We start from the raw sequence: 16,169 nt of genomic DNA on the forward strand, positions 1-16,169 counted from the left end.
TTTTATACTTTAAAGCATGATGAAAAAACACTAGAAATACTGCAGGAATCAACTTACTGTATGCAACACCAATTTGACGTGGAACAGCATCCAGCCCATAATAGTATTTGTTTGCCAATGCCAAGCTAGCTAAACGATGGCCTTTCATTGACGCAAGGAGCAAGAAACTGTGTGACTATAAAATATGAAATATAAATATTGTGTATAACTACAAGGTATAATAGATCCATTTCAGCCGATTTAACCAGTCGGTTTCATACATGAGTCAGTGGAGAATCTAAGACAGCATTTTAAAAAAATATATGTCACTCTCTTAGACACCCTTTCTGACAAACGCACAGGTTCTCCCCTAATTCAATAGGTAAAATCAGCTGAAATGGACCTATAATACCATACAGTAAAATTATTAATATACCCACTACATTGACAAATATATGAATGCTTGATAGTGTTTTTCTTTCTACATACAGATTATTAGACAATTATATATATATATATAGGTGCAGGAGTGGCTGTGTGGTAAGTAGCTTGCTAACCAACCACATGGTTCCGGGTTCAGTTCCACTGCGTGGCATCTTGGGCAAGTGTCTTCTGCTATAGCCCCGGGCCGACCAATGCCTTGTGAGTGGATTTGGCAGACGGAAACTGAAAGAAGCCTGTCGTATATATGTATATATATATAAGTGTGTGTGTATATGTTTGTGTGTCTGTGTTTGTCCCCCTAGCATTGCTTGACAACCGATGCTGGTGTGTTTACGTCTCCGTCACTTAGCAGTTCGGCAAAAGAGACCGATAGAATAAGTACTGGGCTTACAAAGAATAAGTCCCGGGGTCGATTTGCTCGACTAAAGGCGGTGCTCCAGCATGGCCACAGTCAAATGACTGAAACAAGTAAAAGAGTAAAAGAGTAAAAGATATATATATATATATATATATATATATATATATATATATTCTATTATTTAAAAATTTTTTATTTGTTTCAGTCATTTGACTGTGACCATGCTGGGGCACCACTTTCAATCGAACAAATCAACCCCAGGCTTCATTCTTTGTAACCCTAGTACTTATTCTATCAGTCTCTTTTGCCAAATCGCTAAGTTACGGGGATGTAAACACACCAACATCAGTTGTCAAGCGATGGTGAGGGGACAAGCACAGACACACAAACACAAACACCTATATACGTACATGTATATATATATATCAGCTGGTTCGCCAGCCCTCAGTCATTCGTCCAACCCATGCTAGCATGGAAATTTGACGTTAAATGATGATGATATATATATATAATATATATATATATATATATATATATATATAGATATACGACGGGCTTCTTTCAGTTTCCATCTAACAAGTCCACTCACAAGGCTTTGGTTGGCCCAAGGTGTCATGCAGTGGAACTGAATCCTGGACTGTATGGTTGGTAAGCAAGCTACTTACCACACAGCCACACCTGTGCCTCTGTGTGTGTGTGTGTGTGTGTGTGTGTGTGTGTGTGTATTATCTGAAGTGTTACATATCCATTACAGCTGATCTTGCCAATCGGTTTCACACTAGGAGTACAATGGAGTGTTAGGTAACAATCCCATGGTATAACCCTGATTGCTGCCTAACACTCTGTTGTACTCTTAGTATGAAACTGATTTGTAGGATCAGCTGTGATGGATATATAATATTATACACTTTGGATAATATACCCACTCTATTGACACATATATGAGTGCATCTTTTCCCTGACTTATGGACTCTTAGATGACTTCTGCTCATATATACATATAAACCAATATACAAATATACATACATATATATGTGTGTGTGTGTGTGTGTGCGTGTGTGTATGTGTGTATGGAGGCGCAATGGCCCAGTGGTTAGGACAGCGGACTTGTGGTCGTAGGATCGAGGTTTCGATTCCCAGACAAGGCGTTGTGAGTGTTTATTGAGCAAAAACACCTAAAGCTCCCCAAGGCTCCGGCAGGAGGTGGTGGTGATCCCTGCTGTACTCTTTCGCCACAACTTTCTCTCGCTCTTTCTTCTGTTGGCCAGCTCACTTAGCCAGCGGGGTGGCATCACTTGAAGGCTAGAACAATGCGAAGCACATTGTGACCAGCGATGTGTAGCAACATCAGGTAGCCTGATCAGTCACGGTAATCACAATTATATATATATATATATATAAATGCAATTCATGCTCACACAGGAGAACGACAGAGAATAACATGTCTAAGAATATATAAGTTGTAATATTAAACCACTTTAAATTACATAAAGAAAGAGTCACAGCAACACAATCCAGAAGGGTAATAATTTACCAGTTTTAGAGTCCTGTCTTGTCATTTGTGATGCATGAAAGAAGTGCTTTAAGGAGACATACTGTTAATAGACTTGCTCGAAAGAAAATACTGTAAAGATTGATAAATAAGGAATATTATACAACAAAGAATATTATACAACAAAGAATATTATACTGTAGTTCCCAGAAGCCATATACTAATGATATCTTCAGGAGTATATTTTGCAATTTTTAAAAATAAGAATACGCTAATTTTCAAAGGAGCAGAGATGAGAAATCAAAAATGCACAGTGCCAACCTGGGTGGGATCAGCTTTCACATATATTCCATTTGCAAGTATAACGGACAGCATATACATCGAATCTGTATGTCCAGTACATGCTGATTGCTTCAACAACATGATGTTCTCGTTCATTTTTGACAAATCATCTTCCTGCAATAGAAATACCATAGTAATTACAATAATATCAAGTTTTAAACGATGCATAAAAGCCAACAGGAATGGTCATCTTCGTTTGTGAGCTGTGAATGGCTTGATTAAAACTACATGTTGCCAGAGGTAACAGTATTATTGCTGTATAGCAGATCTATTAATCAACAGTCTGTATATCTTATATATATATATATATATATATATATATATATATATCAGTCGCCATGATAGATCATTAGCCACTACATACATTTTTTTTCTCTCCTTGTTTTTTCTGTGTCCCTTTCTGTTGAAGAGCGTAAGCCCGAATCGTAAAAGACTTTTTCTATTCCTGAGCGTTATACTAATACATCTGTTTGTTTTGTACACCACCTGTCTTCGTCTTTTGTTTTTTTTTCGTAAACTCTCCCTATATATATATTGGTAATGTCATAATTCAATCTGATCCGGAACCAAACTACACTCTTAACCATTAAGTCATGTGGTCATTAGATAGTGCTTTTCTTCTTTCTTTCTACTATATCTGTCCCAGGCTGAACATGTTTCCACAGATAATTGGAAGGAAAGAAAACCACATGCATAACAATGACACTCATCGACAATCAATCACAAGAGGTCAAGACAAGATCACAAATGTATACACACTCTCACACATGAATATATATAAAAATATATGTGTGTGTGTGTGGTGTGTATGTGTGTGTTTATAAATTTATGTGTGCGGACGGATGGATGGATGGATACACATGCTCACACACACATAATTGGTCTCACACAGTTTCTGTCTACCAAATCTACTCACAAAGCTTTGGTTAGTCAGGTGGCTACAGGGGAAGACACTCACCCAAAGTGCCAAACACTGAGACTGAACCAAAACACATATGGTTGAGAAACAACCTTCTTAACCATACCTGCACCAGTAAACAAGTTTTTGAAAATTCAATAATGATTGATGAAAGGACAAATCCAAATTACATTAAGGGGTCACAATTCTATGGTGGATTGTCAGTGAAGTTTAAAAATGGAATGCATTGATGAAAAGCGAAAACACTGAGCAACAAAAATGGTGATGGTAATGATGTTCTGTCATTGATGTTTCACTTAAGAGGTGAAATTCTTCTCTAGAACATCTATCTAGTGCAGGCTCCCTTATAAGTATAGTAATCTCCCTTTAAATTGACTCTGTGACCCAGCTTTGATTCCCAGTTGAGCTTTTGTCTTTCACTTAGGCAAAGTTGACCTCAGTGGAATTTGAACCCCAAGCATAAAGAGTCTGTGACCCAGCTTTGATTCCCAGTTGAGCTTTTGTCTTTCACTTAGGCAAAGTTGATCTCGGTGGAATTTGAACCCAAAGCATAAAGACAAATGAAATTCTACCCCAGCAAAGTTACAGTCCAATGACTGAAACAAATAATAATTTTTTTTTTAAATTGATAAAACTCAATTCATACTTACAATTTTTGTGATAAAAATCTTAAAAATTGCTTCCCCTAATTTTTCCATATCTGGTTCTTGATCAGCAGCTTTGCTCTTGATAAATTTCCAGATAATTTTCTGCACCAGTTTGGAATGACGTACAGGGGACATAGAATACCTTACACATTGATTTGATTTCCACTCTGATGTAGTTTTATTGTGTATCAACTCCATCAAATAAGGATGGCATGTATCTGGTTGAGGATGGAATCGTAGGTGATATGATTAAAAGGATTGTATACATACAATTTGATAATAACCATATATAATAATTGCATGGGGACTTAGAAATTCTTGGCATTGTACTTGAGTGTAAATAAAAGAGGATAAAATATATTAAAATGCTGGAGCTTTATTATATTCAAGAATGCACTGTACTTGAATAAATATGGTATACATGTACTAATTTACTAATGCAAAATCTGTACATGATTTCAGAGTGAAAATTTTACCCCTATTACAAATATGTGTTTATTGTTATATGCATTTTCTAAAGCCAACTAAATCAGTCGAAAAATATAAAAGTGATGGTTATTTTATTGCTATGAGAATTTTAATATGGCTGTAATATCATTTTCAGGTTTAGGATTTGTATCAAAAGGAATTTTTACAAACTCAGATCAGCAAAACAAATAATATATATATTTGGCGGGATTTAGGAAAATAGTAAGATACCACTCACACAGGGCTGACTCATTCTTTTAAATGGTAAGAGCTCCAACTCACCTAATCTGATCCTGATATTTTGCCTTACTGGCACCTGTACTGGTGGCATATGTAAAAGGTTTCGAGTGAGGTTATTGCCAGTACCGCCTGACTGGCCCCCATGCCAGTGGCATGTAAACAGCACCCACTACACTCTCAGAGTGGCTGGCGTTAGGAAGGGCATCCAGCTGTAGAAACTTTGCCAAATCAAGATTGGAGCCTGGTACAGCCATCTGGTTCACCAGCCCTCAGTCAAAATCGTCCAACCCATGCTAGCATGGAAAGTGGACGTTAAACGATGATGATGAGGAGGAGGATAAATGCACAGAAACCTTTCCTCTGTCTAACAGTCTTGAGCCAATGAGGGAACCTCTGTATGATCAACTGATCTGCCACAAATAACAGCCACTTCACTTTCAAACCACAGCTTACCATTTTTGAGGAAAATACATGGGACATACACAAACATGGACATGCAAGCACATAAGTATGCAGGATATGTACATACAGATGCACATACATACATACATATATACCTATGCATACACACACATATATACATACATACACATGCAAACACACACATACATACATACGTACATGCATGCATCTATAGGTACACACACACACACTGGCCCACACACATGCGCACAAACAAACAAAAGGGAACGCAGTGTAAATAACGGACAGAGTCAAGACTATAGAAAAGGTTGCAAGATGCAACAAAAATTTTAGGAGAATAAAAATAAGAAATAAGTGGAAATTTTACCGGTGAGTGTGTTACGTTATAAGCCACAAAAAGAAAATGACTCTCCCCAGATATGGGACATAATAATCCCTGATATACAACTTTATTCATAGGCGTGTTCACTAACTTATGGTCAAGCAACCTAATGAATAAAAGTCAAAATATTATCTTACTTTTATAGATAAAGTCCATCTTCTTTTTCTTGAAAACTTTAATCTTTTCCTTTATCCAAGTTAAGTAATTTTCACACCGTTTGTCTCGACTGGTCAGTCTGAGCTCAAACATAGTGTTGTGTGGATTTGGCATAGAAATCTGAAAGCGAAATCATATACAGAGATCAGAAATAAAACTTAATTGGTTGACCTGGAAATGTGACTAAAATCACCTTTAATAAATCAGCTAATAGGTATATGAGTGGCTGTGTGGTAAGTAGCTTGCTTACCAGCCACATGGTTCCGGGTTCAGTTCCACTGCAAGTGTCTTCTACTATAGCCTCGGGCCGACCAAAGCCTTGTGAGTGGATTTGGTAGACGGAAACTGAATGAAGCCCATTGTATATATGTATACATATATATATATATATATATATATATATGTATGTGTGTCTGTGTTTGTCCCCCCCAACATTGCTTGACAACCGATGCTGGTGTGTTTACATCCCCGTAACTTAGCGGTTCAGCAATAGAGACCGATAGAATAAGTACTAGGCTTACAAAGAATAAGTCCTGGGGTCGATTTGCTCGACTAAAGGTGGTACTCCAGCATGGCCACAGTCAAATTGACTGAAACAAGTAAAAGAGTAATGTATTTGAAGAATTATGAATACATCTACAGAATTTATTCATTTGTAAAGTAAATGAATTTTTTTTTAGGTATTTTATTAAAAAAGTTAAATGGAAAACTGCTTGCTGATATAATGTTTGATAATAACATTCATAGGTAAACATTCCAAGAAACTACTATGTTATTAGTTTTCTACCTGAGGTTAAACAACACACCTGCAACAACTTCTATTTGACATAACTAATTGCACTATGAAAATAGCACAAGCATTTCTAATAATAGATGACAGCAATGTTGGTTGGTTGGTTGGTTGGTGGGTTTCTCCAGTCATATAGAAAAAAGGGAGGAGGAATTAAATAGAGATACAGACAGAGTTAGCATATGATATGCAGGATGAGTGCACATACTAGGCTTGGTGGCAGGCAATGAATAAAGAAATGCTATATACTTACACACACTCACACTTAACATAGTGAGAGAGAAAGAATCATAGAGACAGTGAAGGAGGAAGACAAGGAGGGGAAGACGAGGAGGAGGGGAAGACGAGGAGGAGGAGGAAGACAAGGAAGAGGAGGAAGACAAGGAGGAGGAGGCAGGCAAGGAGGAGGAGGCAGGCAAGAAGGAAGAGGAAGACTAGGAGGAGGAGGAAGACAAAGAAGAGAAAGAAGACAAGGAGGGGAAGGAGAAGACTAGGAGGAGGAAGAAGACAAGGAAGAGAGGGAAGACAAGGAGGGGAAGGGGGAAGACAAGGAGGAGGAGGAAGACAAGAGGAGGAGGAAGACAAGGGGGAGGAGGAAGACAAGGAGGAGGAGGAAACAGTCAAGTAGTTATAAGAAATTTGTTTCATTTCAACTTATAAACTAATAAATAGTTTTCTTTTGAAAATTAGTATTCATTTCATTATTCAGCAAAAGTACCATGAAATTTGATAAAAGTTAAATTATAATTATTATATGTATGTCATATTTTCTGATATTGCCCATGGTGCCAAAAGCATACCTACAAAATTACTTGTCATGAGACAGGTAATACTCTAGTTTTCAATAATATAAAAATGATATAGTTATTCAAAAGAATTCATTACCTTCCTGGGGGAAACAACATGGTGTCTGTAAAATGTAACTTGACCAAAATATCCTTTGAAAGCTGGTACATATTCAGAACCTCCGAAGGAAAATATTCCCTCCACATCATTGTAACGAATATCTGTATTAAACCTTTATAGGCAGAAAAAAATTTAAAGAAAGCTTAGAAAATTTAAAGTAAAATATTGTTATTCATAACATATGCAGAAAAGGAAAATTTCAATTATAATATTGGCTTCAAATTTGGGGATAAGATTAGTAATTTCAGGGGAAGGGGTTAGTCGATTACATCAACCCCAGTGATCAACTGGTACTTATTTTATCGACCCCTGAAAGGATGAAAGGCAAAGTCGACCTCAACATAATAAAGTATCTCGAATATAGATACTGTAGAAAACTAATGAATGGATATGAAAACCTTTTAACGGTGATCAAGTTTCATAGTTAAAAGCTCAATCTGTAACAAACTATAAATGAATAAATAAAAGAATTCCTTACTGATGATCTACTTCCAATTTATTTTTCCATTGTTCTCCATAATTAATTGTGATTGACCACTAAAAGGGAATAAAGAGAAAGGAGTTATAGCTATAAGTTATAGATCTACATCAGTGCTTCCAAACCTTTTCACAGTGGTTCCCAACCTTTTTATTTAAATGTGTTTTCCCACAGACCCCTTTTAATATGCTTATCCTTATGTGTATATATATATATATATATATATATATATATATATAATATATATATATATAATTAAGGGTTTAGCAACAAGTTGCTTCACCACAACTTGTTGCTAAACCCTTAATGATATTTATAATTATATATAAAAACCCTTTTGTATAAGTTTTTACCGATAATGGTTTTTTCCATACCGAAACTACTTGGTAAAATTTTATTAATTATTAAATTAATAATTCTTTACCCTATATCTGTAATAATATATATATATATATATATATATATATATATATCTGTAAAATAATATGTGACAATTATTCAATAGCCAAGATAAAACTCTGAGTTTCGGATGCCGAGGTGGAAATCCACACCACCATCTCTTCAGTTATCTGGCCATCTGAAAAACGCCAGAGTTTTATCTTGGCTATTGAATAATTGTCAAATATTATTTTACAAATAAATTTCCTCTATTTACATAATATTGAGGTCTCTTTCTTTCTTTTGTTATCTTACCGTTTTTACTAATATATATATATATAATATATATATATATATTATATATATATATAATATATATATATATATAATATATATATATATATGAAATTTTGAATTTAGTTCATGGACTCTCAGTACTACCTTTGCAAACCGCCAGGGGTCTGTGGACCCCAGATTGGGAACCACTGATCTACATCATAAATAATAAAACAAAGAACTTCAAAAAACTACAAATGAAATATTTGCAATTCACTGCTTTAAAGAGAAAAACACATGAAATACACATTATTACTCCATTGATTTAGGTGGCACGCAACACTGTATGGTGAGGTGAGAAAAGTGGTGACAGGAATTTAGTACATGAAACATAGAAAAGTGAAATAATATAAAGGGGAGCGAAAAAGAAACAGATTTCAAGTAAAGCTTTAAGAGTTCTACACATGATAAGAACATCCACCCCTTCAACCACTACCACCATCACCACCACCCCATATTCATCATCATCATCATCATCGTTTAACGTCCGTTTTCCATGCTAGTATGGGTTGGACGATTTGACTGAGGGCTGGCGAACCAGATGGCTGCACCAGGCTCCAATCTTGATCTGGCAGAGTTTCTTCAGCTGAATGCCCTTCCTAACGCTAACCACTCCATTGCAATATCTATTTTCTCATGCTGGAAAATAATTCAGCTCTGAACGATGCCAACACTTTAAAAATACTGTTCACTTATCTGAGATGGTGCAGTTATTTAACACAAACACAGTCTACAGCACAACACCCCAAAAAATACCCAATTCTACTGGGTTAATTTTAAATTAAGCCCTTCGTTCCCTATACAGCATAGGTCATAAATAACTTTTCTCCATTGTTCACAATTCTTCAGTTGGACCCCTGCTTTTTCAGCTCTGCCTAAGTATCCCACCTTCAGCTTTTTTTAGAGCATCCACTCTTCTGCTTCCCTTGTGGCCTCTAAGTTGGAGCCAGACATATTATACAGGATATTGGTTACCTTTTGGATTTTGCCAGACACATCATATGTTTCCCAGAGGAAAGGCTTTTCAAGTTTTGTCGCTTCTGAATTTTCATCAATGTTTCTGCAACATTGTTGTTTTTTTTTAAACAGGATGTTTGCTCTACACAAACTCATGTTTACCTCTGTAAACAGGTAACTTATATTAGTCTGTATACTATCCTTTGATATATCCTGAATGGGAGGCCCTAGCAGGTGTTTGTGTTCCACTGATTTACAAACCTTAATTGACCCATGACCATTTAGCCATTTTTTGCCCTCGTCAATACTGTTATAAGGGTTTTGACTCTCCAAAGCACAAGTTTCACATACCACCTGTCAAAATCACCTGATTCACTTCATTCTTCTCATTATGCCTCCTGTACCCCGACTATCTAAGCCACCTTCACATTAAACCACTTGTTCACTTCTGTCTCTCCAGAACTGCAATTCCCTAACTGCCATCATTTTTACAACAGGCCTTGCTCTGCAGACACACAAGCTGTATATCAATTGCCTTAACCTCATCAGCCTAGAAAACCAGTAAATATCATAGACTCTTCTAACTCCTCCTCTTTCCCCTCTTCTAAACACATTCTTTAAAACTTGGATTATAAAGAAAATAGGTTTATTTTTTATTTTCATTTTAGAAAACTTATCACCGTACCTTATTGGAAGCTATAGAAAATACAAGTCGGAACCATTGGTGAAGAGGAAGTTTAAATGGTGTTAAATTTGCCTCAGATCTTCCGTTCTTCATTATCATCTGGACATGGATCTTACCTAATAAACAAGAATTTAAGATTGAGATAATTTTCAGAAAATAACATTATCTAACTTCAGAATTAAAACATTTCCTCTGTATGTATGAACGATAACTCTTCTCAAGGTCCATAACTCATGTTTACCTTGTTTCCTCATGATTAGATTTTCTTCTTGTGTTTGTAGTTCAGTTAGAATATTTAATTATAATAAAACCAGTCAGCAGCAACAGTTGTTTAAAACACGTAAACACTTGCAAAGAAAACAATATCACTTGTGCTAGCATGCAAAAGTAAACTACAAAGCAGAAGAAACATGTAGAAAAGAAATATTTCTATTTCTTTATCGCCCACAAGGGGCTAAACATAGAGGGGACAAACAAGGACAGACAAACGGATTAAGTCGATTACATCGACCTCAGTGCGTAACTGGTACTTAATTTATCGACCCCCGAAAGGATAAAAGGCAAAGTCGACCTCGGCGGAATTTGAACTCAGAACGTAGCGGCAGACGAAATACGGCTAAGCATTTCGCCCGGCGTGTTAACGTTTCTGCCAGCTCGCCGCTATAATTATAGGCGAGTTCAGATTGACTGGATATTAGGACGCGACGTGCGTTAGGACGGACCAACTCTCACTGCATCGGTCCACTCTGGACATCAGGACGGCTCCACTCTTACCGCATCGGTTACAAACCTGGGTATCGCCACCCATTACGCAGATTAGAGAAAAGTAAATAAATGTAGGAGTCTGAACGGCCGCCGTCGAGACTTTAGGTGTTCTCCGACCCTGCACTGTCGATTTCCTCGGCAAAATCGGGACAAATGTGACCCGTCTGAGAAATAAGCCCCGTGAGATGAGGTGACTATGACAGCTAGTGTCGTTGCCCATTCTCTATCGCGGTCAGGTATGCAGGGCAAGGCTGAACACGTCATTTGTTCTAAGGTGTACCTCCCCATCATCCCATCCAATCATCACTCCTTAAGCTCCACTCCTTTTTTCCTTTCCCTTGTTTCCTTATAATTAAATTGTAATTAAAATCTGGATGGAAGTATTTATTTCCTAAACCGTTTTAAAGTGTTGTATTTATGCTTTTGTGTCTCAGTATAGCTGCAGTTATGTTTTAGTATCACACTAGCTTGTATCTTACGCTCATGTTAAAATAAAAACAGAGGATTCAGAACATAGGATATCAATATCGCTACAATTACATCCCTTGTTGGCAGTAAAATAATCCTCTATCCAAAGAAGCGATTATATTATGTAAATCGAAAAAGATATACTATCAAACTAGCAGTCGAAATTAAACTATGAAGTCAGTATATGAACAATTGGACAAACCGTTGCAGGCTTTGCTTGGTATTTATTATTTTATCATTATTGTATATGTTCATATATATTATTTTATTTTAATTTATAACTCCTTCGTTAAATATATAATTTTAGTTAAAAAATCACTAAGTGTGGTAGACTTAATCTGTGATCTTGTTTAACACTACATTCTTTTACTGGGATTCGAACCAGCTATCCAATTTGAAAATACCCTCTTCCTTCCTACTAAGTCCTGTAAGGCAAAGCCATCTCTTTAGATTTTCTTTTTTTTTTCTTTTTTTCTTAATATGAATTGAAAACAAGAATTTTAAAGGTATCGGCTAATGTATGCAAGGGAGACAAGTCTGCTAGCATTAAATTTTACGTGAGTGAGCGGTGTACACTGAGGGATGGATGAAAGGTATGAAAATAGATGTAAAAGGAAAGATCAATAAATTCAGTGTAAAATGACATGTTGATTACCTTTGCCTAGATTCTATACTGAAGACCATTGTTTTCAGTAACTTCAGATTTCCATATGTGAAATGAAAATATTCTTTTCTACTCTAGGCACAAGGCCCGAAAGTATAAGGAAGGGGGCCAGTATGCAACTGTTACTTAATTTATCGACCCCGAAAGGATAAAAGGCAAAGTCGACCTCGGTGGAATTTGAACTCAGAACGAAAAGTAAAATGAAAATATTAAAATAACTTTGGTGTGCATCTCACAGGTAATAAAATAAAATTATCGCTTCCTTTCTCTTAAAAATTAACCTGAATGTAGCGTATGAAATATATGACTCTTTTACTTGTTTCAGTCATTTGACTGCGGCCATGCTGGAGCAGCGCCTTTAGTCGAGCAAATCGACCCCAGGACTTATTCTTTGTAAACCTAGTACTTATTCTATAGGTCTCTTTTTGCCGAACCGCTAAGTTACGGGGACGTAAACACACCAGCATCGGTTGTCAAGCGATGTTGGGGGGGGGGTAACAAACACAGACACACAAATACACACACATATATATATACACAACGGGTTTCTTTCAGTTTCCGTCTACCAAATCCACTCACAAGACTTTGGTCGGCCCGAGGCTATAGTAGAAGACATCTGCCCAAGGTGCCACGTAGTGGTACTGAACCCGGAACCATGTGGTTGGTAGGCAAGCTACTTACCACACAGCCACTTCTGCGCCTGTCTGTAAAGTTGTCCAACGTACAATTTTCAAACAAAGATATTTAACTTTCTTTAAATATATAATTTAATTTCCTATGCGTGCTTGTTACACAAATTAGAGGGAAAATAAATTGGCACAAATCAATCGAATGATCATGAAAAGTAACAATTAAATTAATAATGGCATGATATTCTTCTTATGAGAGTTTTCTCATATTAGAAAAGGCTGTACATTTTTAGAAGAACCTACACAGTTTGTTGAATTGACACCAATAGTTGTCTGTTATACATTTGATCGTTTTCCGAGGTCAGGGATTTATGGAAGACAAAGTCGACCCAGAATACAGAGCAACAAATGTAAATTCTACACTGCCATTTTGGCCATTCCCACTTCCATTCCTTTCTTTTAAAGAAATGAGAATGGTAAACATAAAATTAGATATCTGTTTCTTTATTACCCACAAGGGGCTAAACATAGAAGGGACAAACAAGGACAGACAAACGGATTAAGTCGATTACATCGACCCCAGTGCGTAACTGGTACTTAATTTATCGACCTCGAAAGGATGAAAGGCAAATTCGACCTCGGCGGAATTTGAAATCAGAACGTGACGGCAGACGAAATACGGCTACGCATTTCGCCCGGCGTGCTAACGGTTCTGCCAGCTCGCCGCCTTTAAAATATAAAATTAGATATCGTTGTAGACTTACCTTCGACAGTCAAAAACAATAAAGGGGACAAATAGTCGTTCTTCCAATCAAAATGATACATGATGCTGCATAGGTTTGTTAGACTTCCAGTACAATATTCTAATACATACATCCACATGCTGACAGTTAGCCTGCAAAAAGAGGAGGATATAGTCTTCATTATATTTGCAATAAACCAACAAAATATCGTGTCTGTGTGTGTTATGTGTCAGTTTTTAATTTTTTAACTCTCCAATTGTATTTGTTAATTGTTTAATAATACATATATGGACATGTATACATGTATGCGTGCATGAGTATCGATGTATATGTATGTGTGCATATATGCGTGTGTGTGTATGTATGCATATGCATGTGGATGAGCGTATGCATATATATATATATATATATATATATGAACATATGCGTATGGTTTTAAGTACATAAGTATGCGGCCCTATATAATAGTGCATATACACACGTATATGTATGTATGTGTTTGAGTGCGTGCGTATATCAATATACACTTCTTTCTTTCACTCTCTGATTTCTCAGCCCCCAATTTCACATTAGCCAGTGCAATAAATACCTCCGTCTAGTTTTAGAAACTTGACCATTATAATTTATCCTTCCCTTCCTTTTAGGGGTTTACTACTCACTTTAGTGTACCGCCCTATACCATTTTCTGTACCATCCCTCCACCTTCCTTTCAAACATATCACCCCACCCCCTCTCCTCACACATATTCATTCCCTAAATTCTTATCTCTTCCTATCCCTTCTCTACTCCTCTTCCATCCCCGTCATAATATTTTGACCACCAACTAACACTCCTTTTTTCATTATCTTTTCCTCTTTCTTTCTTTCTTTCTTCTTTCTTCGCCTATTCCTTTTAACCATTCTCCTTTTAATATACATTGAATATACACATCTTTTCTCTCTTTTCTATATACTTAATACTACCACTACATTCTCAGAAGTTCACTCACACCACAAGGCCCTTTTGAACGAACAGCATATAGAATCTACGTCTCCACACTTTGCATTCGTAATGACAAAATATGAACTCCTATTGGAATTTACATGCCATAGACAAGAATCATTTCTACCACTTCTAAACACCACTTTACTTGGATAATGGAACTGCAACTATAACATCCTACATATTTTTATTTCTACTCTTATTCTCTTATTTCTCTTTATACTTCTTATTTCCTTCCTCTTCCAAAATAATTCCTTATACTGAACTCTACTATTTCCCTCTATTTAACCATCTCACATCGTCTCTGATGAAGGGATATCCTTAATATGCTAGAAACAGCTGTAAGATTAACTTTTTCTTTATAATTTATCCTAAAAATTCCACACAGCCTTGGCTTTGTTGTCTCATTTTATTTAACACTAGCGGTATCGCCCGGCGTTGCTCGGGTTTGTAAGGGAAATAACTATATAAGCATTTTTAGAGATGTAAAGTATAATAGCCATCTCAATATGGCTAACCACAAAGAGGGGGGTGTTACTGTAGCTTTTTACGTTCTGAGATTTAATAATAAATTTTTAGAGAGTTACTTTCCTTATATATGCCAAAAATGCATTAAAAATGGGAAAAATTGATGGTAATTTTTTTTTTAATCGTAGCCTCATCGTAGACGCTCGCTAATACCCAGAAGGGCTCGATATGAATCACGACTATAAGATACCCGATTTTGGTTAAACTGCACCGCAAAATGTGGGAGTAGTTAGGAATCTAAATCGTAGGAGACAGACAGCACACAACCTCACTTTTATATATAAAGATATACATGCTCATACAGGACCCGCATTAGGCTCCTCACTCGTATTATTATCGAACCGAGAGTTTAACTACGTTCCTTCCATAGCTTTTACATAGCCTTACCTACCACTTTGGGTCTTCTGGATATCAATATATTTCATATATATATATATATATATATATATGAGTTGATATATACAGTAGTGTTTTGAGATGAGGTGCGATGTTATACTTTGTTGCTCTTAGTGTTTTTATGTCTAATTTCTTGGCACGCTTAATTCCATCGTCTATAAGTGAGGGCGGATATTTTCTTTCAGTTAGTGTTGTTCTGGGGTCTTGAAGACGGCGGTCCCGAGTAGTTCTATCAGACACTATTTTTCAAATCTTTTTAGCCAAATTAAAAGTGATATATATTTTGATTATATATATATATATATATACCAAACATAAATTAAAAACAGAATACAAAGGATATCGCGGTACACGTGCTTCAAGCTTTATAAACAATCTGTTATTTCATCAGTATATTATTGATATAAAAGATGGTTTAAAGCTCTCTTCAGCCGCAAACATTGTTAGTCCAAAGATTACATCACAAAATAAAAAGTACACGTAGTATTACCCATTATAATAGGTTTATCATATATATATATATGGTTCCAATTTACAGAAAACAAAAGACGAATACGGGTGTAGGAACAACAAGCAGGTGCATTAGTTTAACGCTCAGGAAAAATGGGAAAATCC

The 16,169-nt window shown here is 36.2% G+C and overlaps 1 protein-coding gene across 1 annotated transcript in view; it reads right to left on the reverse strand.

Moving 5' to 3' along the window:
- LOC115212012 (protein sel-1 homolog 3-like) overlaps positions 1–16,169 on the reverse strand; it is a 57,807-nt gene that overhangs the window by 33,367 nt on the left and 8,271 nt on the right. Inside the window, 8 exon segments of the mRNA XM_029780802.2 lie at positions 58–175; positions 2,595–2,729; positions 4,185–4,399; positions 5,832–5,970; positions 7,526–7,658; positions 8,025–8,083; positions 10,381–10,496; positions 13,671–13,801. Coding sequence (XP_029636662.1) covers positions 58–175; positions 2,595–2,729; positions 4,185–4,399; positions 5,832–5,970; positions 7,526–7,658; positions 8,025–8,083; positions 10,381–10,496; positions 13,671–13,801 — 1,046 coding nt within the window.

Source organism: Octopus sinensis, linkage group LG5 (assembly GCF_006345805.1).
Source record: "Octopus sinensis linkage group LG5, ASM634580v1, whole genome shotgun sequence".
NCBI classification, from domain to species: domain Eukaryota; kingdom Metazoa; phylum Mollusca; class Cephalopoda; order Octopoda; family Octopodidae; genus Octopus; species Octopus sinensis.